General features: G+C 58.1%; 1 protein-coding gene across 1 annotated transcript in view; it reads right to left on the reverse strand.

Annotated features, from left to right (window-relative positions):
- Positions 1–4,973: 4,973 nt before the first annotated feature.
- Positions 4,974–22,730, reverse strand: part of BMP7 (bone morphogenetic protein 7) — a 68,994-nt gene continuing 51,237 nt past the window's right edge. The window contains exons 4-7 of the mRNA XM_037133672.2: positions 13,218–13,415; positions 10,076–10,152; positions 9,763–9,873; positions 4,974–6,991 (exon numbers count right to left, since the gene is read on the reverse strand). Coding sequence (XP_036989567.2) covers positions 6,842–6,991; positions 9,763–9,873; positions 10,076–10,152; positions 13,218–13,415 — 536 coding nt within the window. The 3' untranslated portion in view covers positions 4,974–6,841. The remainder of the gene's footprint in view (positions 6,992–9,762; positions 9,874–10,075; positions 10,153–13,217; positions 13,416–22,730) is intronic.

Raw genomic sequence — 22,730 nt, forward strand, 5'->3', positions numbered from 1 at the left:
CGGCGAGGAGGAGGGGCCGGTGGGGCCCCCGTACGGTGAGGGTCTGGGGTCCAGCCACCTCGAAAGCCAGTTTGGCAGCGTTGACTTGAGAGGACAGCTCACAGGTCCCATGAGGTGGCCATGCCGTTCCGTCCCCAGGAAGGGACCCCACGGAGGCGCCCCCGTGTATTCACCAGGACACGTGCAAAAGTGTGCACAACACGAGCCCCCGTGAGACAGGAACCGGAAACTACCAAACGCCCATCAGTGGAGCGCAGGGCAGCCTGTGTGTGATGTCTGCTGAACAGAATGATCTACGGCAGCCGAAACAAGCGGGGTGCAGCCGAAACCCACACGACGGTGAGATCTCACAAACGTAGCTTGAGGAAAGGGGGCCAGATGCCCACGAGCATGAATCTCCCTGCTTGGCAGCGCAGCTTCTGAAACAGGAAAAGCCACCCACTGGGGGGCAGCTGGGAGGGGGCACAGGGGTCCTCCGGGGGCTGCGATGCTGCTTCTCCATTTATTCCGGGTGCAGAGACCGTTGCTCCAGATTTACTCAGCGAACGTTCACTCTTACAAATTCGTGCCTGTTCTGCACGGGTATTGTTGCTCGGTAGAAAACTAAAAGTAGCCCTGGCTGGTGTGGCTCGGTGGATAGAGCGCTGGCCTGCAAACCAAAGGGTCGCCGGTTCGATTCCTAGTCAGGGCACATGCCCTGGTTGCAGGCCAGGTCCCCAGGTGGGGGCACCCAAGAGATAACCACACACTGATGTTTCTCTTCCTCTCTTTCTCCCTCCCTTTCCCTCTCTCTAAAAATAAATAAAATCATTAAAAAAAAAGTAAATGGTCACACAGTCTTGACCAGAGGAGCTGCCCGTGGGAACCCGTCCTGAAGCAGCCATGGGCACTGCCACTCCTTCGGTGACTCTGCTGTCCCTGTCACCTGCTGTCTTCTGTCTCTCCCGACTGCCATTCTCCCCACCTGACGGGTGTCGCGTGCTCGCTGGGTTCCTTTGGTTGACTGTGTCTCTCTGCGAGGGTGTGGGAGAGCCGTCAGTCTCTCTCCCTGCTGCGCACCCTGTTTCTGGAACAGGCTGGGTGCCGTCAGAGCTGAAGTCCGTGAGCACTGAAAGGCCTGGTCGTGTGCGTGGCATTTGCCACCCGGTGAGGGAACGAGGTTGAATTCTGGGGAGCGCTTTACCTACCCCCGTGTGCTGTCCCCATTTCTAAATCTGGGCTCAGGAGTAATCGGTGCTCGTCAGGGGAGCGTTCGGATGACAAGCCAGACGAGCGCTGGGGACTTGACAGTGAAGGTGCACCCCATAGCCGATGGCAGGCGCAAGAGGTCACAGCTGGGCAAAGCCCAAAGAGGAATGTTGAGGCCAGTCCACCGGCCTCCCTGCTGCTCACAAGGCCCCTCTGGCTGAGGACAGGCGGCAGAAGCGGTGGCAGGTCCCTGCGCCACGAGAGTGTCTTCCGGCGGTGCAGGACAAGGCCTGCTCGGCCCCATCACCAATGTCACACCTGCACACTCAGGCTTCGAGCCCGGGGACCACTTAAGCCCCCGGAACGTCACCGGGCCCCTTGCACGGGGCAAGCGCCCGGCCGCCTGTCTCTGCAGGGCTTCGGCGGGGCCCTGCTCAGTGTCATCAGCGGGCCGACCCCGAAGATAAGGAGTCTCCGCTTGGCCCCACTAATGGTGTTATTTTAGGGACCACTCAGAAGGACCGGCGCGGACGGGGGTTCGGGGCACCTGTCACCCTTCCCTTCATCAGCACACTCAGTGAGGGCCGAACAAAGACCCTCGTTCGGAAGGCCGGGGGGGCCCTGTCCAGCCAGAAGGCCATTCTCCCGGACAGTGGCTGGGGGGTTATGTGCTCAGAGCGACTGTCCCCCACCCCGAGGCCCCCCCACCTCAGCTGACCTACCACCCACAGGCCGAGGTGTGGGGTCAGGTGAAGGGTCAGAGCCGTTGCTGTCCAGCTCTGCCCTCAGCGAGGGGGTAAGACGAGGTCTGCTAAAACCTCCTAAAATAGAGAGACCCTGGGTCTGGATTCACTTACAAAGGGTCAGAGCTCAAATATGTCATTTCTCTGCTGGCACTAGCGACTGCAACCATTTTTATTCGGCATTTCTATAACTTAATTAAGTTGGATATGCACCATCGAGGGTCAAGTACAAGGGCGTAGGCCCCTGAGCAAAGGGTGGCCCAGGTCTGCAGCCCCCGCCCCCTGCCACTGCCACCCGCCACTCGTCCCTCACTGCTCACACCAACACACACGAGCTTTCTTTGTGGCATTAAGTAAGGACACGTGTCGGGGAGGACATGGATCAATGTCAGCCTCATTGCCCCCAGTGTCCCCCAGCTGCATCCCTTCCTGGATCAGGAAATGAAATGTGGAGGAGACAGCCACCGGTCCAGGGCGGAGTCAGCAGTCAGCACCCTGCTGCGTTCTCCACTGGGAAGACATGTCCCTGGGGACCTGGAGGGAGCCAGCCGAGAGCCCCTGGCTTGCCTGTGACATGGGAGGGGGAGCAAAGGCCCCTCCAAGGACGGTCAGCCCCGCAGGCAGGGCCCAAGTCTCCCGATTCTGGGCCTGTTAGTAACAGGAAAACACCCAGCAGACTCGTCTCAGGGGCACTGCTGTGGGCCGAGCCCTGGGGCAGCACAGTGACCAAAACAGACGAGGGCTCTTGTTCCCTGGAGGGTCAGACAGGCACCAGCCATAGAAATTGGGAAAATGTTCTGTTTTGGGGGGTGGCGGTGAGCACAGTGGAGAGAAAACAAGGGGGACAAGGGCAAGGGCAGCCCAGCAGTGATGCTGCCATCAGCAGGGACCAGAGGACGTGCGCACAGGGCCTGACATTGCTTATGGAATGGTCTGCGGCCGTCTGGAGGCACAGCGCTCCTGGTGAGGGGCAGAGCATGTGCAAAGGCCCTGTGGCAGGAGGGCCCCTGGGCCAATGGCGTGGAGGGGGTGCTGCTGGAGCCGAGTGTGTGGGAGAGGAGAGGGGCCTCGTTGAATTGAGTTCGGTCTCAATTGCTGGTTCTCAACTGAGAGCAATTGTGCCCCCCCCAGGGGACAGGTGGCAATGTGTGGGGACATGAGTGGCTGTCACAATAGAGGGGTGCTAGCTACTGGCATTTAGTGGGGAGAGGCCAGGAAGGCTGTACACCCTAGAACGCGTAGGGCACCCCTTGTGATGGAGATTAACCTGGCCCCAAATGTCTGAGTGTCATACCTGAGAACCCCTCTCGCTGACCACCCTTTGCCAGTGACAGGCCCCCTGCTGGCCTTGACGCTGTCCCTGGGCGGCTGTCCCCAGCCCTGCAGGCCTGGCTGTGACACAGGGGACTTCTGAACACTCTGTCCTGCTCCTGCCCAACACCCTCCTCGACCGGCCCTGACTTGGGTGCCTCCTGTCTCCTCCGGGCCCTGGGCCAACCCCCTCCCCAGCTCCACAGGGTCTCCCCTCTCCGGAATGGCTTGCGGGCTTGCCCACTCTGCCTGGGGTTGGACATGCATCCGAGACAGTGGGGCCTCCCCTGTCCCTTGGTCACAGTGTGTCTTCTGTGCCCAGAACACAGTTTGCAGTGTGTAGGTGCCCCAATGACCAGAGTGACGTCAGGCCACGTGGTCGGAGCAGTGGCCCCGGGAGCAGGTCCTCCGGGAGCAGCGTGGGGAGAGGCGGCAATGAAACAGGTGCTGTAGTGGGATGAGCAAGAAGGGAAGCAGCAGGGGGAGGGGCGGAGGGCAGATGGGGCCGCCTGTAGTGCTGCAGCCAGTCACACCAGCCCACGGGAGCCTGGCTGGGCGTTAAAGGGGGAAGGAAGCCAGGGGTGCACGGGCCAGGTTTGTTGTCGCCTCTTCTCCCTGCACGTGTGGGCCTCTCAGTCCAGCTTTTACTCTCCTACTCTTAAGAGGAACAAGTAAATAGATATCGACAATTTTTAACATAGCAACTGACATTTGCACCTTTGTGAGAGGCAATAGGGAGTAGTGGAGACTGCGGCAAGAACTGTTCTCTGGCTTCAGCCCAGAGCTTCCATGCAGGAAGGGGGCCTAGTGTGGCCAGATGTGCCAATGTCTCAAGAGGAGCCGGAATTTGGAATTTTTCCCTCACCCCAATCTTCTTATTTTCTAAAGCATGCTGGCAATGAACTCGCTTTTTTTAAAAGATGTGTAAACACCAGGCAGGGCCCCATCTGGCCCTCTGGTGTGCATTCTGGGCTTGAGCCTGGAAACAGGACAAAAGCAAATTGTGTGTCAGGATGATTACGGGCGGGTTTGGAAATCCCAGGCACTAGGACTTGTTTAGAGCCACCGCTGGTTTGAGGCACCAGGGAAGAGAGAGCGGCCTGGCCAGGGAACAGCCGATATCCTAACATCCATCAGGTGACCTTAGTGTACACTTCACAGCGAGAAGGACCCCGTGTGGCCGCTCTGCACAGGCAGGGCCGTCCTCAGCTGGGGCCTAGAACACGCGGCCCCCACCCACCGCAATGCTCCGCACTGGACAGTGTCCACTCTGGGGCCTGTGTTGCTTTAAAGTTTTGGGTGTACCCTCCCCTCCCACCTTTTTTTCTTTCCTTCTTGTGCCTCTATTTTATTGGGATGACTAAACCTTTCAACTATGTTCGCAGTAAACAGAGCTAATTTACCCCCCGCCTCTCTGAAACAGCTGCTGGCAGCTGCACTCTGGGTAACCCAGGCAGGGACCTTTGTAGTCGAGCCTACGAGACCATGTTGGTTGTTGGGCCCCATCTCTCCTGCCCCGAGCCCCACACAGCTGCACCGCATCCTCACGCGTGCCCACCGCCCCAGGGCCCGGAGGGTAAACAGCATGTGAACAGTGGGGGCCCGGCAGAGGGTTCTCACAGCCAAGAGAACACCAGTGTCCGGGGTTGAGAAAAACAACAGAGACACGTACACAGGCCCAAGAAGCAGAACCGAATGCCTCCTTTAATTGCAAAGTCAAAACCCTTTTTATTTCGTCTATTTATACAGAATTCTCGCCAAGGACTGCTCTGTGCAACAGCTGGAGATACACGGGTCCGATCGTTAATAAATAGTCTTAAATAAGAAAATAAGCAGGTTGGGGGTGGCGAACTCATCGTCCCAAACAAGCAACTGATGGAGGGTCTAGAAAGAGCTTCTGATGGACATAAATAATTTCTTTTGTAACAACTATTTACACATTTCAATGTACAAACGAGGCTAACCAGAGGCTGTTTGGCATAACAGGGGAGAAAACTTGCACCAAGAGGGCGTCACAGGAAAATCCTCAGATCTGCCAACAGATGAAACAAAATGTAACAAAAACCACAAAAACCGCAACTCTGCCCTGTTGACCAAGCAGAGCGAAGGCTGCAGCCCAAGCTACTGAAGAAGAAAAAACAAAAGGAAGTAAAAAACAAAGTTTCCCCAAAGTTTCCAGTGACCCACTGAATCATGGAGGAAAAACAGCTCCTCCCCCCAGAGCAGGCTTTAGGGACCTACTGGGGAACCCTGGTCTTTGTTCACAGACAGCTCCATGCATTGCAAGCCCTGTGCTGGAGCTGGGGGCAGGGTGGGGTGCACACGATTTAGGGGGGCCCACTGGACACAGTGAGGAAGGCTTTGGCCAAGAGCCATATCAGAAACAGCACCTTTAAGTCAGGACACTAGATTAGAACACCATTGTCAAAACGCTTCTAGGTCCTTCCATTTGAGATTCACGCCCAGCACACCCGACACCCAGCATCCCCCCCACTAGCCTTCAAGGAGCCGACTGCTTGCAGAACCCCCAGTAGGGGTCTGCCAATGAAAAGAGGGGGGCCTCCTTAGGCCCAGTCTGAACCCAGACTTCAGAACACGGCCAGCAATGAACAACAGACGATCCTCCTTGGGGCATAGATGGCAGCCCTAGTGAGAGCTAGGTTTCCTTGGCGCTTCTTTAAACAGGGCCACATGGGCCAGCGGTCAGGGTCAAGTTGCAGGTTCTGGCCGAATGCTGCCATCCTCCAGGCTGCCCTTCACGCTGCCGTCCTGGCATGGAGGGTGCGGGAGAACCACTCGCAAACATCTGCCAGGGCTTCAGTGACTACTTTTAATTTCTGCCACCCCACCCGGCGCTGAACTACCAAACGGGCTTCCTTCAAGGTCAACATGCCCCTTCCTCTGAGCAGAAATTTGCCCCTTCCCTCCCTGGCTGAATCTTGGATTTGGGCAAGTCCATGTGAACCCCAGGTCTCTGGAAACCTCAGGCAAAACCCAAATGGACTAAAGGGAGGGGGCCTCTCCCCCGCGCTCCGCCGGCCACAGCTTCTGTTTATGAAATCAGAGTAAACCAAGAAATGGGAATCAACTGTTTAGGAAAATATATCGGTAACATCCTAACCATTTTCATTCATTCGTTTTATTGGGACATTTATTACAGGAACTTCCGCGTCACTCTTCCTCGGGCACAGACGCCCACGTGCCCACCCCTCGCCATGTCCTTTTCTGCCGCTGCTGGGCGGTCTGGCCAAAGGGCGCCCCTAGTCACCCCGGGGGCCGGTCAGCACCTGGCTGAGACGTCGCAGCCCGTGACCGTGGGGGGCAGTTTCTCTTTATACGTTTTTCTTCCTGTTAGGTTTTGCCTACAGCAGCAGGTTGGGTTTGGTCCGTAGGGTGACGATAAAAAACTGACTGAAAGCCACTTGCCGCTCAAAGTCCCTGATGCTCCTGCACCGTCCAGGTTGGCGCGGGCGACTGGAAGGTGCGGCAGAGGGCGGTCGGTCTGCTGGCTCCTTGCTGCGGTGGGCGGTGGGGCCGTGGGGTGGGGAGATGTAGGACCCCAGAAAACGCGGCCCCCCAGGGCCTCACTTCCAGGGGGGCTAGTGGCAGCCACAGGCCCGCACGACCATGTTTCTGTATTTCTTCAGGATGACATTGGAGCTGTCATCGAAGTAGAGGACAGAGATGGCGTTGAGCTGAGTCGGGGCGCAGCAGGGCTTGGGCACCGTGTCCGGGTTGATGAAGTGCACCTGGAACACACACACCAACATGTTGGCCACAGTGAGACACAGCCCGTGTCTCTCGGGCTTCCTTACATCTACAGGCACAGGTACTGCTTGGGCGAATGACCTCGGCGACACTCACTGAGCATGCCCAGAGCCAGAGCTGTCTACGGGAAGAGAGGGGCGCTGCCCTGGGCACTGTAGGGTGTTAACAGCACCCCTGGGCTCCAGGGTCTGAAGCACGCCACCCCAGCCCCCATTCATGACGTCTGAAAAGGGCGGCTAGACGTCGAATATCCCCGAGGGACAAAATTGCCCTCTCGTGGGGAACCACTGGGCTGGACCAGGGTCAGCCTTCGGGCCCAACCCAGCCCCACTCCCCAGTTTTGTGAATAAAGCTTTATTGGCACCCGGCCAGGCCCAGTCCCAGGGCCACATCTGGGTTCGAGGGCCGAGCTGAGCGGCGGTGACTTTCAACTCTCGAAGTCAAAGTGTTTACTCTCTGGCCCTTTTCAGAGACGGGTGGCTCTCTTGTTCAGGGAAAGCGTGATGCAAAAATGTGATCCCACAGGTAACTCTCAAAGTTCCCACAGCCACGATTAAAAACTCAGGGAAGAAACAGATGAGATTAATTTAAATATTGCACAGGCCGAGTGCCTGGTCACTGAATTGGATGGCGCTGGGCTAGACCCCACTGGGCTGCTTTGCCTCTGGAACAGCAACAATAAGAGGAAAGGCAGGTGGGCCAACACTTGGGAGACATCAACAAGAAAGGGGCAGGTCCCGATCCAGGAATGAAGAAAGAAGCCGGCCAGTTGCTCAGGTTTGCTGCTCTGTCTCACTCCGGGGTTCTGTGAGCCTCACAGAGGATGAGGGGCAGGAGCCAACAAACTCGATGCCTACAGGGACCACAGGGCGGTTGCTAAGGAGTGAATGAGGCTGGGAGTGAGACGACAGGGAAGAGTGAGGACTGGGGCAAACTAAAGGTCTCTCTTCTTCAGTCACAGGCTGACCCAGACTGACCTCAGCAACCAAAGCCCATGCGATCAGACAGGCTGGCTAATCCACACAGGCCAGGGGTGCGGCTGTTTTGTTTCTAGGGCAAAGGTCTGGGTTTCCAAAACACGCCATGAGCTCCTAGTGAGAGCACTCAGCTCATTGGCCTCGGCCTGGGGCCTCCGACTCAGACCTGCACCCCTTTTCTGAACGTTTTGCTGTGGACAGTTTCAAAGCCTAACGTCGAAACTGCCCCCCAGCTTTTCCGCCCAGAATAACTTTGAAGCAAACCCCAGATGTCAGCTCGTTTTGTTTGCATCTTGCTAGGACTCCCTGGAAGATAAGGAGTTGCCCCCTTTGAAAACAGGACCCCCATTTCAGAATAATCGAAGGATTCAGTCTGACTCTAGGGGTCTCTGGTGGAACACAGATTGAGCGGGTGGTCACAAGCCCACGAAGGTGGGGTCAGAGCGTAGAGGGCTGCCTGTCCTGGGCTGCCTGTCCTTGGCCACCTGGCAGACACTCCCGTCACCTCCCAGGGTCCTCAGAGCAGGGCCTGAGGGGGGACAGGGGAGTAGATCCAGGCTGCAGAGCAGGCTGGGCAACTGTTCATTTCTGGTGCAGGGGCTTTCCTCCCTGAATAAGCTTCGGAGTTTGCTGCTGGGGGAGGGAGGGAGAGGCTGGAAGAGCAACGTGTGGAAGAGGGACTTTCCCTCTAAGGGTGAGGCTGGTCCAAATGCAAGGACCAGAGGGGCTTTTCCTCCGAGACAGGACACGGGGGCAGGGACCAGGGGAGAGGGAGGCAGATGACCACACAAATGCAGTACGGAGCTCCACGACACGCAGGACCGTGGGACAGAGGGGTGGCCCTGGGCAGTGAGCTGCCTGTCCGCTGGAGCATTCAAGCCAGTGAGGATCACCAGTAGTCAGGAAAGGTCTAATGTGCACAGCAGGAAGCCAGGTAACCAAGAACCTTGAACCCCAGATTCGAGGCTAGAGGACAAAGCCCCGAGCTCTGACCGCAGCTGTCGCCGGTAGGGCAGGAAGAGCAGGACCTGTTTGTGTCCTCGCGCTGGGCGCCCTGCAAAGAGCTGTGACCTCGTCACCGCACCGACCCCTCCCATGACCCCGCGAAGCCCAACGGGAGCAGCCAGGTGGGGGCTCCCCAGCCCTTCTCTTTAACATCCTGATGCCCTCTTGGCATCTTCCGGTCACTCCCCACCTCTCTGGTTTCCTCATCTGTTCACTGATCGTTTCCCCCCTCCGATAACGAGGCCCCGAGGCAGGGACCGCAGCGGTCCACCTGTTTCTGAGCTGTCCCCTGCTCCCTGGTTGTCCCTACAGGTGGGAGACCCTCAACTAGCACAGTGAACACCCCTGCAGGACTGAAGTTCAACGTGCGAGGCTAGGAGGGGGACGCCAAAGTCGTGGCGGGATCAGGTGGGGGGACAAGCTCTCGAGCCCCCCACCCAGGGGCAGACCAGGCACCATGGGTCAGGGATAGGCCTACTGACACGGAGCAGACAGACTGACAGCCCAGCACAGTGGCCCCCAGACAGGCAGGGCCAGGGCCACTGCTCCATCGGGCCCATTGACAGTTGCCCACCAAACTGTTCCAATTTCTTTTAAAATTAGAAGAAATAGATAAAATCTAGGGACCTTGGGGTCAAACATCAAACACATCTTTACGTCAACCCAGTAGCAAAAGATAACTGTCGACCTTTTTTTAACAGAGGAAGGGGCCCTCGAGATCTCTGGGCCCAGCCCGAAGAAGGGCAGAAGGACTCGGCGGCCGCACTCACCAGTGTCTGCACGATGGCGTGGTTGGTGGCGTTCATGTAGGAGTTCAGGGGGAAGGCGCACTCCCCCTCGCAGTAGTAGGCAGCGTAGCCCTCAGGTGCGATGATCCAGTCCTGTAGGGAGGGGAGCGAGCGGGGGCGGGGGGGGGGGGGGAGGGCCGGGGATCGGTACCCTAAATCCCCCCACCCTGGTTAGGACCCTTGACAGCGGAGTCCTAACTGACCTGGATGGAGGGGAAATGCGACTTCCTGCACATAGACAGGGGCACAGCCCACAGCCTTGCGGGAGCGGGGGTGGGGGACCGGCACCACGTACCTGCCAGCCCAGGTCTCGGAAACTGACGTACAGCTCGTGCTTCTTGCAGGCCTGCCTCTGGTCAGCGCTACTGTTCTCTGCTCGGCGGGGCAGATGGCGGAGAAGAGCACAAAACGCACGGGCGTCAGTCTCCTTGCAGCCGAACACCCATGGCTACGGGGCAGCTTTTCAGCCATAAAGGCCTTCAAATGCATCCCCCTGACCAACGGCCCCCCAAGGAAGGTGCCAAGGCCCCCCTCCCTCCCACCACACAGCCTCCGCTCACAGAGCCTCCTGGATCCTTCTGAGGACACTGGTTTCTTTTATACACAAATGTGGTTTAGATGCTGACATCCGCCTGGATTCCGCAAGGGAGTCAAAGCCCATCCACATCCCACACCGGCTGCCCAGAGGGGCCAACCCAGTGGGGGTTTGGCCAGCCTCACTATGGGAGGTCAGCCCACCCCACAATGACCGGAGAGGGTACCGACAGGGCCTGGGACAAAGCCCCCGTCACTACTACCACCGAGAGTAAACAAAGAGCACAAAGTCGGATTCCACGAGCTTCCAGAAAAACCCACTGCTGAGGTCTCGGGGGCATGAAAATGAGGCCCTGGGACTTTCCAGAAGTGTGTGCAGTTCGCAGACTTGGGGGTTGGGGACTGAGGGACTAAACATGTCGAAATTTCTATCTCTGTCTCTTGGACAACACCTCTCCCCCCCTTCCTGCCCTGCCACACACAGCTACCTTTGGCCTTTGGGCCTTGAGTTTCAACATGAAGCCAAATATCACTGCTTCGCTTTAAGACAGGGCTGGAGAGTGGCACTCAGGTTGCTGCCTGCCCCTCCTCTGCTCCCAGCAGACATCGCTAATCAATTGCGGCACATTCTGCTCACTGAGCTCTCATACAGCTCTGTATCGTTCTTTACATGGTGCCAGCACCAGGCAGCTGGTGCTGTTGGTGCAGAAAGGGAAGGAAAGGGGCGCTTGAGAAGTAGGTCCCAGGGCCACTGCCCCTCCTGTCCTGCCCCTCCTGTCCCTCCTGCCCCAACAGCCAGGTGGCCAGCAAGCAAGGGGAGGCAACACTGCTGCTTCCTCCGCCCCGGAGCCCGGGCCCCAGCAGCCGACAAGTTCCAGCTGGTGCTGGGGCTCAGCCCCTGCCCTAGGGTCACCTGGTGAAAAGGGCCAATTACCAGGGAGCTGGGGCCAAACGTGGGCGGGGAGGGGGGCAGCAACCCAGTCTCTCAGTCCCGAACCACAGCCCGAGTGGAGCCCTGGATGGCCTCGGGGTGGGGCAGCCCTCGGGACAGAGCACCCGGGTGGGCAGCAGGCGGCAGCTTGTCTCCTTCCGGCGCACAAAGGGCTGCCGGGAGAGCGGGGCTGACGTGCGTGGCCGGCAGCAGGGCCCCAGCTCTTCACTCAGGTAAAGTCCTTCACACGGGCATGTGCACGCACGCGTGTGCAAACACACGCAGGGTCTGCCTTACTGAGCCCGTGGTGGGGCCCAGGCCTCCGTATTCCTTTTCCTATCAAACTTCCAGGCAGGGTCTCCATGAACGTCAGACGGGGCCAGGAAGCAGAAATCCACAGGAAGGAGGCAGATGCCAGGCAAGGAAGAACAGCTGCCCTGTGAGGTAGTGAGAGACCCGTCCTGGGGGTGATGTAAATGGAGACTTGCCAGGGGGTTCATGAGGACGTGGCGGGGAAGTTGGGTCTTGAATCCTAAGTCTTTGAGGAAGCCCTGATGGAACTCCAGGACCCAGAGTCTTTGCTGGGATGGAATTTGCCAGCACTTCCTGCCTGGCTGATAGGGAAAGCCCCTCCTGGCCTTCCCCCCCCTCCCCCCAGATCAGCAGAAGGAGCAAAGGACGGTCTGACCACCCATACCCCACACCGTAGCTTGAAACTTGGCAAAGGCTTCCAAATTTGCTTTGGATGAAGTTCAAACTCAAGATGTGGATCCCAAGACACTTCCATTTGTTCATCTCAGCATCCCTCCCCTCCCCTCGTCCCAGCCACCACGTCCGTCCTTCTCCTCTCCCCTCACAGACGCCATGTGACCTCCCACCGCAGGTCTCCGCACCTGCAGTGGAGCCGACCCAGCCTGGCCTCCTGGGAACCTGCCCGCCCCCGAGCTCTGAGCTGGGAAGTCTTCTCTGAGCCCCCAAACTGTGAGTTCCTAGTCACCATGTCCTGACACTCAGGCCCCTTACAGTGTGGCCATCATGACGGCCACCTCCCGTGGTCCACTGTCCCCAGGGCACCACGGCTGGCTGACAATGTTGAAGCCCAGCCCCCAAGAGCCTGGCACGGAGGTTTCCAACAGATCAGGGGTTCAGTTTGTTTTCAATGTTGGGGGCCACAGACCCCTCTGAGAAAAGGATGACGCACCCGCCATAGAAGAATCCCTGCAGAGCCCCGAGCACAAACTCTGAGCCCCCACACCCACCGAGGTCCACTCATCTGGGGCCCCTGGGGGCCAGGGAGCCCACTCCTAAAAACTTCCCCACCCACAGCAGCCAACTTTTCTCTCCCTCGAAGAAGAAAATGAGCAGGAAGTTCAAAATCAGCTAGCTGAGATGAAAGACGCTGACAACCCGCGGCAGATTTGGGGGAGCGGCTGCTTTGCATAATCTAAATACGCCCACGTCCCCCTTCTGTGCTCCCCGGGACCAACCCCAGCCCCGGGAGCCAGGAGAGCAGACAAGCTCGGCTATGATCTCCCAGCACCCGGAGACGGACTCCGGCTAGAAAAAGCCATAATTAACAAGTGTTCCAGTTTGCCAGGAGTTTCCAATCTTTAAGAAATAAAGTTAAAGATACAGCAAAGGCCCCCACTCCTCCGCCTCCCCGGGGAGTTGGTGTGGCATCTTCCCACTCATCCTCCAGTCCTCCTCTTTTCTGCAGGCCCTGGCTCGTCTCTTTAGAAGCGCGGTTGGCGCCCGGTTATGCTCACGTTTTGGTACTTGCAATTCTGAATGAATTTATGACTTGTGCACAGTTAAGCGGGTGAGCTCTGGGCAGCAGCAGGGATGTGTGGATTTTGCCTCCTGCTGCATTGTTCCAGAACCATCTGTGGAGCGTGTGATTTTGAGTGGCTCCTCACCGGGCTCCCGCTGGGTCCCCGGAGTCTGCGTTTGAAGCCTCCCGCCCCGGGCGTACCTGCCAGGTTGGCCATCCGCAGGGCTTCCTGGTTCTTGGGCGTCTTGGAGCGGTTCTGGCCGCGCTGCCTGCCCCCTGTGGAGCGGGTGCTGCGCAGGTGGACCTCGGTGGCCTTGAAGAAGGCCACCATGAAGGGCTGCTTGTTCTGGGGCCCATGCCGCCCGATCAGGCCCGCCAACTTGAGGTTGATGCTCTGCCCTAGATCGGAAGCAGCCAGATGCGTAGAAGATGTGGTTAGCGGGGGTCTGGTGTGCGCCTCACGCTTCACTCACACACTCTTGTCCACTCACCCAGGCCCGGCTCTACACCCAGTCGTGTTAGGAGCCTAGGACACAATGGGGGACCACACCGAGAAAACTCCCTGGCCCTGGGGCAGGCTGGCAGGAAACTCCAACCACCAGGATCCCATGGTGAAAATTTGAAGCAGGGGAGGGTGAGGAGCCGGGCCGAGGTCTGCAGAGGGTCTCGGGTTAGAGGAGGTTCCACTCACATCTCTGTGGGCAAGGCAAGTCACATGATCCACCTGATCCCTAGAGGCGGGGGCGTCCTAGGCCAGACCAGGGAGGATGGGGGCAGTCACAAGCAGCCTGCATGTCTGCCACCCTCTCTGCACCAAAGGGCCACCTGAGCAGAGAACTGGGTAACCGAGGAGAGAAGTCTCATGGCCATTAGGGGAGAAGCCATTCCAGGCAGGGCACACTGGGAAGGCGAATGCCCAGAGCTGGGAGCCGGGGGGGTGGTGTTCAATGAGACTGGCCCCCAGTTGGAACAGAGATGGGGGTGGGAGGGCACAAAGGGAAGGTCATTTACTTGGTTGAATAGTGTGTCCTCCAGAACCTCAGGGTGTGACCTTGTTTGGAAAGAGTATCTATGCAGATGAAGTCAGTCGAGATTAGTTCACACTGGATTAGGAACGGCCCTAATGCAATGACTGTTGTCCTTAGAAGAAGGCCATGTGAAGACAGACAGACACACACACACACACACGAAAGATGGCCAAGCAACACTAAAGAACTCCAGGAGCCACCGGGAGCCAAGACAGGCAAGGCAGGACCCTTCCCTGGAGCCTTGGAAGGAGCACAGTCTGGGGACACCTTGACTTTGGACTTCCAGCTTCCAGCCAGTGAGGGACTAGAGCTCTATTGTTCTAAGCCCCCCAGTGTATGGTGTTTTGTTACTGCAGCTGCCGGGTACTCATACATCTGCAGGAAGTGGAAACCAAGGGTGTGCGAGAGCTGGGGCTGGGTGGACAGAGGAGTGGGCAGCTGGAGCTGTTGGCCGAAGACCACCTGGGGCTGCCCCGGGAGCTGCGCTGTGGGGTCAAGAACCAAAGCCGGAGGGAGACCAGAGTGAGGCGTCCTGGACGGGGCAGGCAGGGAGCCAGAAAGGGTCAGATCTTCTGTAATTTGTTTTTAACGCCATCTTTAGAATGCATTTTTAATGTCTCGTTTTGAAAGAATTAGTAACTCACAGGAAGTTGTAAAAAAAAAAATCCTTCCGGGAGGTCCCATGTACCTTTTACCCAGTTTCACCCAATCGTCATATCACTGGAGTCCAATGCCCCCACCTGGAAAACGACCAATCTCGGGTCTATTTTGAGAGGAAAATGGAGGGAACTTTCAAACGTCAAAGGTGAGAAAGGGAGATGTCACACCTGACTTCTGAGCTCGGGGCCTGGGCCCCTGGAAGAAGGGCGGGGCTGTTTACTAAGAGGGGAAACTGAGGCAGGGGAGGCAGGGGCGGAGGGAGCGCAGAACCTGCCTGGAGGGGAGGGTGGGAGGTGGCAGGAGGACACTGCCGCTGCGTTTGGTGAGGGGGGGCGACACTGACTGGGAGTCAGGACCCGCTCTGGCCCAGTACCAGCCTTCCTGGGTTCACATCCTGTCCCCACTGGTGTGATAAGGTTCCAAAGAAAGATGAAGCAAGAGACAGGACAAAGAAAGCCTGTCCTCGGGGAGACAGGAGAACCTGCGCAAGGACACCTGGCTTGGAAGCGAGGGGCATCCCCTGAACCAGGTGCGGCCACCCAACCGCCACAGATGCAGTGCCTCCCCCCTGGGCGGCCAGGGTCAAGGGCGGCAGAATCAGTGCTCCAGGAGCCCTGGGCCCGTCCGCATCTGGAATGAACTGCACCCGGAGCCTCCCGGACGGGCAAAAGTCAGGGAACCTGCCCTCCCAAGGACCGGGCCAGCTCCAGGGGTCCGCTTTGGTTTTTTAACAAGGAGCGTTTCAAAGACCAACCCCCCTCTGCACCCCCCCACCACTGTTTTCCCCTAAATTAACCCCTTTAACGTTCGCTCTCCTGCATTCTTGAGCGGGGTTTCCCTGAGTTCACCCATCGATAATTGGAGCGGTTCTGTAAAAAGAACCATTAAAGCTGAGCCCCTAGGATTTGCGTTCCCCCCTGGAAGGCTTTTAAGGGCAAAATAAAAATGCCTCGTCTGAGAGCACAATGCTGCTCTGGATACAGTAACTCTTGCAGTGGTGGCTGGGGGCGGGCCTGCTCCCGAGGCTGTCACAATGGCCAGGGCCCAGGGGCCCACTGCCTCAGCAGGAAAGTGGGTGACAGAGCAGAATGAAGAGGGTCTCCAGGTCTCTGCACCCGCCCCCACCACTGCCCAGCCCGTGCAGGCCAGAGACGGGTGAAGGTGCGCACTGGGCTCAGAGATGGGCGTGCGGAGTTCGGGCTCTTTGGGGGACCACGGGGGTATTGTACGGTGTGCAGCAGCATCCCTGGGTAGTCCCAGAAATGTATCCAAGTGTCCCCTGGGGGGCAAAACGTCCCAGGTGGAGAGCCAGGGCTTTCCTATACCCTCCCCAAGGTAAGCCAGGCCACAGGGCCAGGCACGGGCGAGTCATGCCGCCTGGTCTCTCCCTGCAAAGCCCGAGAGACGATGCGGGATGTTATTAACAGGAGATGATTCGGTTTGGGGGCACGGCTACCCAGGCACCTGAGCAGTGCGTGCATCTCTCTGGGTGCATCCCTCACCCAGTGTTGGGCCAGCGCTGCCCCGCGCCCTGAGGGCCCAGCGGGCCCGGGCTCTTGGGGGCCCACAGAAGGAGGGGCCCCTCAGATCCGCCCCAGAGGGAGAGGCCAAACATGATACAGTGCGATTTACAAGTGGGAGGAAAGAAATGTAAAGCTCCTATGAACATATGTGGGTTTGTTCGTATGTAAGTTCATTTTTATTTTAATATCCCCGAAAAGGGCCGGGAAAGCTTATCCTGGGGGAGAGGACATGTGGGTTGGCTGGGAGAAGAATTCCTTTTCATTTTATGATATTACATACATAGGTTTTACTTTGCGTGTGCAAACGTTCATTTGGATTGTTTGTATTTAAATGTCCAGGGCAGCCCTGACTGGTGCGGCTCAGTGGGTTGGGTGTCATCTTGCAAAGCCAAAGGTTGCCGGTTCGATCCCCAGTCAGGGCACACGCCCGGGTTGCAGATTCGGTCCCATTGTCGGGGCAGGTATGAGAGGCAACCAGTCAATGTTTCTCTCTTACATCGATGTTTCTCTACCTCTTTTTCTCCCTCCTTCCCCTCTCTCTCTCAAAAAAACCAAAATATTTGAAAATAAATGCAAGGGCAAGTCACACTGAACAGGGAGCCAGGACAAATGTATTAGGCAGACAGACTGAGGTGACTGAATTAATTGGAAAAAAGAAACAAACGCATACTATTTTAACAAAGGTCTGTGTCTGTAGCAAAGTTGAAAAGGATTTATATTACAGTTAAGGGTTAATAGATTTTTTTTTTTAAAAAAAACCTGAAGATTTTTCCAAGAATAGGGTTGTCAGATTTTGCAAATAAAAATACAGGACACCCAGTTAAATTTGAATCTCAGATAAAAGAATAATGTTTGCAATATGTGGGACGTACTTTTATTAAGCAATTACCTGTGGTTCAGCTGAAATTCGAGTTTAACTGGGCGTCCCACAGTTAGGCGAGGACGGAGAGGTTTACCAGGTGGACGATTCCGGCCAACGCGCTGCAGGCCGCAGCCCAGGGTGGGGGTCAGTGGGCACTGGATCTGCTGGTTTCTTCTTCAGTAGAGCTCACGGCTTGCCTCTCTCTCCGGTGTGTTTTGCTTCTTTTGAATTTTGCCTTTTTTTAATTTTACTTTTTAAATGAACATACAGTGAAGTTGACTTTTTTGTACACAGACCTGTAGATTTTATTTAACACGTGTGTGGGTCCATACAGTCTCCTACTAGGACACAGCGCAGCCCCAGCACCTCCCCCAAAGAACTCCCCTCTGCTGCCTTTTCTCTAAGTGCGTCCAGCCCAGGGTTGCCCTGCTCCCCAGGGGACCGGTGGCAGTGTCTGGGGACATTTTTGTTGTCACAACCTGGGAAAGGTGCTCCTGGTGTTGAGTGGGTGGAAGCTGGGGATTTCACACACAGGTCAGGCACCAATGCAGAGAGAGCTCCAGTCCAAGACATCAGCAGGGCCAAGGGGCACAACCTCTGCTAGCCACGCCCTCCCCCCAGCCTCCGCCAGCCTGTCCGGTAACTGCTGACTTGGTCTCATCTCTCTAGCTCTGCATCTTCCCAGCATCTCATATGCAGGGACTCCCAGGTTTTTGCACTGGCTCATTTTAATCTGCAAGCCTTTGCAATTCACCTGTGGGGTTGCAGATCTCAGCTTTTGTCCCTGTCATTTGCAGGCTGTTGATCTGTCCCTCCCTACCCACCAGGTGAAGGACCTCAGAGAGGAGCTTACAGGAATATTATGAGAAACGCCCAGGATGGGGTTTTGTGAGGCCTGCATTTTCATTTCCGTGACCAAAGCAGAGTGAAGTCCATCGTGGGGCCGATCTCCCGCCCCGTCCCTGCACACTCAGGTGTCCGCCTGCCCGGGAACCAGCGCTCCTGCTCCCTGCAGGGGCCAGGCAGCCACTCTGGAGCCCAGTGGGCAGGGCCCGCCCTCGGAGCTTTCGGCGAGGCAGCGGCCGGGCAGGCCCACCGCCATGCGCAGAGCCCTTGTCCCTGGTCCTCCACCCGAGGAGGCAGCCACTCAGACCCTTCCCAGCCTCACGTGCAGCTCCTTCCAGGATGGCTGCAGCAGGCGCCTCGGAAATGCCTTCCTCCCCAAAAAGGCAGGCACGAGAAGAGACCATCCTTCATCCAGCCCTACTGCTTCCTTCCTCCATCCTCAAGGACACCATCCCGTCGACGGTGCCGTGATAAGCCTCAGGCCACGACGCCAGCACACGCCACGTGCAGGGCCAAGAGGAGAAGTCCACACTGTGCCGACCCTCTAACCCAGGGGGGTCTGCAAACTGTAGCCCCCCCTGCAAACCCAGCCCGCCAGCTGTCTCTATAAACAGTCTTATGGGAACACCGCCACATGCGGTCACTCACACGGTCCGTGTGCGCTCACACGTAACCGCAGACGGCAGGACTGGGGCAGACGATGTTGGACCCGCAAAGCCCGAAACACTCGCTAGCTGGTTCCGGACCCAGAGAGTTTGCCGGCCTCTGCTCTCGCCAGCCCTCGTCCTTCCAGGCTCGCACAGAAAACCATACACGTCCCCAGAAGGTAAGACACCCTGTTGTCCATCACTTGCCGAGGAAAGTGCTCCTGACAGAGCTAGCTCTCTCCTTATGGGCTCTCAACCGGGATGAGAAACAACCATTCTGGAGCCAGGCACCGTGCTGAACCCATTCCAGGGACAGGACTCCTCATCCCGCATTTACAGAGCAAGAAGGTGAGGTCACGGGCATGAAGCCACCTACCTGGGACCCACTGCCAGGGAGGGCAGAGACGGAGTCACACCACGGTCCAGCTGACTCGCGCCTGAGCACTTTGCCACTGAGCCACGGCCGATCCCCGGTGGATGCCAAGGCAAACGCAGAAAGGGGAGTTAGCCGGGCGTGGCTGTGGGCTGCCCGCGAGGCCTGCGAGGGCAGGAAGGGCTCCCTGGGGCACAGGGAGGAAGGTCTTCCATGAGGCGACCCAGGTGGGTGGTGGTGTGGAGGCAGGACTCTGGGAAGGACACATCACTCCAAGGTGACGACAGGGACTGGCTGGGGACAGGGAGCAGAATAGCAGGCCCAGCCCAGAGGAAGAGCCCAGGGACAGCACAGAGCACAACCGGGGGCCTCTCAGGAAGTGAGGGGCACAACCCACCCAAGGGCAGGATGGCATCTCGGTTTTCTTGTGGCATCTTTGTTTTCCAGGCCCAAGGACATGGGCTGCCCCTGGGAGGCCCACAGCATGAGAATGTTCCTTATTGATTGTGCAAAACATTAATTCCAGCCACTCGTCTTGATGGACCAAGGCCCAAGTGACAAGCAGGACCACAGTTAACACTGGTGACATCTGCTTGGCCCCATCCTGCTGTCCCCACCACAACGGCCCGCCCAGCTCTGGGAGGGCCCACCCACCCCAGCCTCTGGGTCATCAGGCCTCTTCTCCTTCCCACTCCAGCTTCTGCACAAACAGGATGTGAAGCAATCACGAGGGTGCAGACACCTCGGGGGCAGCCGCTTGGGGGCAGGTTGCTCACCAGCCTCGCCTGTGCCGGGCTTTGCCTCTGCAGCCGTGGGCGAACGGCTCACCTCCCAGGCCGTTCCCAGCTGTTTGCGGCTTGACACTGCCCCTCAGCTGCACAGGCCCTCGTTTCCTTAAGGGCCCTGTAGTCCCATCCAGTGCCATCTGGGATGATTAAAACGAGGGACCCGGGCCCCCGCACCCGAGGAGAGCAGCCGAGGCCCGAGGCCCACAGACATCCAGAATGTATCCAACTCCAGGAGGCAGAGACAGGCTGGTGGGAGGGACGAGGCCCTCCTGGTGTCGGAGCGCAGGGCATGGCGGGCAGCGGCTGGAGGTCCGTCAGGAGGAAGTGTGAGACAGGGATACGAGGCCTCCAGTTGGTGTTCTGGGGTCCGAGAGGCAGGGCTGATCCAACACTGCCCTCCTGGGCCTCCGAGTTATTTCTTCTGTGGTCAAGGGAGGGGGTGGACCCCGTGAACTCGAAAAGACGCCAAGTCCTCATCTTGGGAACAAACGGCCAGATGCTTCTGCGTCCAAGAGGAGGAAAAAGTCCCCAGCCCAGAGCGGCCTTCATCCGCCCGCGGCTTTGGCATGGAAGGCGGCGCGGAGAACGTCGAGCGTGTGCACCCGGAGGGCTGCCAGGAGCCCTCCTGCGCTGCCCTCCGACCTCAGAGCTTCACTTCACAGGCTCGTCCTGACCTCCGGCACTTGGTCCCCTCACCCTTGGCTTCTCCCTGGCAGAATCAGAGCGACAGGATGGCAGAGCCTCGTGCTGTCTGGGCCGCAGCCCAGGGCCTGTGGCAGTCCCTGGCTCACTCAGGTACAAGCCAGTGTTGGCTGAGTGGATAAATGTGCTTCCTCGGCAGGTGAGGATGCTGCTGACTGCAGGAAGCCGGTTTTACCAGCCAGGGGCCGGGGCAGGGAGAGGCCAGCATCACTGCCTGGCCTGGGGTGCAGGGCTCAGGGCCAGCTGGTCCTCCGGGCACCGTGCCCAGGCCCACAACTCTTGGAGGGGCCTGTGAAAATGTTTTAATGCCTCCTAAAATCAGAGGACAAAATACGAACTGTTTAGGGTCAGAGAAAATGTTTTGATTTTTAATCCAGCCAGGATTACACTTGTCTTTATGTCAACATGGTCATGAAACATAATTTTCAGTAATTTTTTTTTTATGGAAAGGGGAGCCCTTGAACGTCAGACGCTGCCCAGCCACCTCTGTGTCGTGACTCCTTCCATTAGTCCTGCTGGAAGCCCACTGGCTCCTTTTCCAAACTCTGTCCTTCCCAGGAAAGGGGATGCGGCAAGAACAGCCAGGCAGGGATCAGGGTGCCCAGCTGTGCACTCTGCGACTCATCACACCTGGTCTGGTCCCTGGTGACCACATTCCTTGGAAGGCGTTCTAGCAAAGAGTGAGTCAGAATCCATAGTGACATCTGGGGGCACCAAGACCTAAGGGACTTTGATCAAGTTGCTTGGCCTTGTCACTTCTGTTTCTGATCTGTAAGAGGTGGCAATGACAACGGTGCCCCCTGGGCAGGGTGACTGTGAGAATTTAACCTCCCATAACAATAAAACAATGTCTAACACTCGGGAGCACAGACAGGCTGCAGGGCCCAGGGCTCAGCATTCTGCATGAATTCACTCTTGTCTTCTTCCCAACCATTATGATGAAGCCCGGGGAATAGACGAAGGGACCAGGCACCTGGGGAATAGACGAAGGGACCAGGCACCTGGAGGCTGGACCAGCATCCCAAGCCCCCACAGGGCTGCCTGCAGAGGCACCAGCATCTGTCCCACTTCCTGCCCTGGGCAGGAGTCCAGCCGGGGGTCTGGCCTGCGGTGAGGGCTAGGCTCTCCGCAGCACCTCCTGGACAGCCCTCCCCTCAGGGGCACGCTGCCCACTCCAGTGGGGCCCTCATGTGCCGGGGCCCCTCGCTCGGGGTGCGAGTGCAGCCTGTGTGCTCGGGAGGGGCTGCCTCCCCTTCTCTCTTCAGTACAAAGGGACAGACGAGCAGATGGCAGCCTTCCTTCCGGCCGTGTCCTGTCCTGGAGATGCGAAGACACTCCCAGTTGGCTCCCGATGAGCCACAGGTGCCCGGGAGTTTACAGACTCCGCCCCTCTCCACGCCGGCAAGCCCCCGGAGCGGAGGCCCAGCTGTGCCGCTGCTGCCAGCGGGGACTGACCACAGCCAGAGGAAGAGGGGCCGGCACGCACTGCCTGGGTGGTCTCCAGCGACATTTGGGGAGCAGGTGGGCAGCGGCTCACCGCACGCCAACAGAAAGCTTCTAAGAAGAGGTTTGTGCGTCCTTAGACAGGAAGGGAGCCCACCCGTGTCACTGTCGCCGACAGCCACCGTATGGGTAGGAAATGGAGGCCCCACCAGGTGACAGGGTTGCCTAGTGGCTGCCAGATGCCATCCAGGTCTAGACCAGGATTAGATGCTCTACCCCCGAGTCGGTGGCCTGCCTGCTCCCCCACTTGGTGGGCACAGGAACTGGGCGTGGCACTACCACCCAGGAACTCAGCTTTCCCGGGCGCTGCCCGAGGCAGCGGTGCCCACGGAGTTCCTGTTCATGCTGGTGGGCGGTCCCGGGGCAGGGCCTGGGCCATCTCTGCCGATAGCGCGGGCTGGCTCACAGCCGGCGGGCACCAGGCTGCCCAGCACATAAACCCTCGAATCCACGGGCTGCAGAGCAGGCCCTGCTGAGCTTTCAGAAGAACAGACGTCTAACAGGGAAAGGCTGAGACCCAGAACCGGGAGGAAGCCGGTCAGCCCATCTTATTAATGAGAGTGCCCCGGAACCCAGGGCACAACTTTGCCTGAGCGTCATCTCTGACCCAGGCCCCAGGTCACCCGAGGAGCTTCTGGAAAAGGCAGATTCCCGGGCCCACCCTCAGGGGCACGGCATCCACTGGGCTGGGGTGGAGCCCAGGAATCTGTATATCCACCGTGCCGCCCCAGGAATTCTGGTGGGCACCGTGCTGGATGAGCTCCGCGGCAGGGACAGGAAGA

The sequence above is a fragment of the Artibeus jamaicensis genome, unplaced genomic scaffold (assembly GCF_021234435.1).
Source record: "Artibeus jamaicensis isolate MK-2021 breed Jamaican fruit bat unplaced genomic scaffold, CSHL_Jam_final contig_685, whole genome shotgun sequence".
In the NCBI taxonomy this organism is placed as follows: Eukaryota; Metazoa; Chordata; class Mammalia; order Chiroptera; family Phyllostomidae; genus Artibeus; species Artibeus jamaicensis.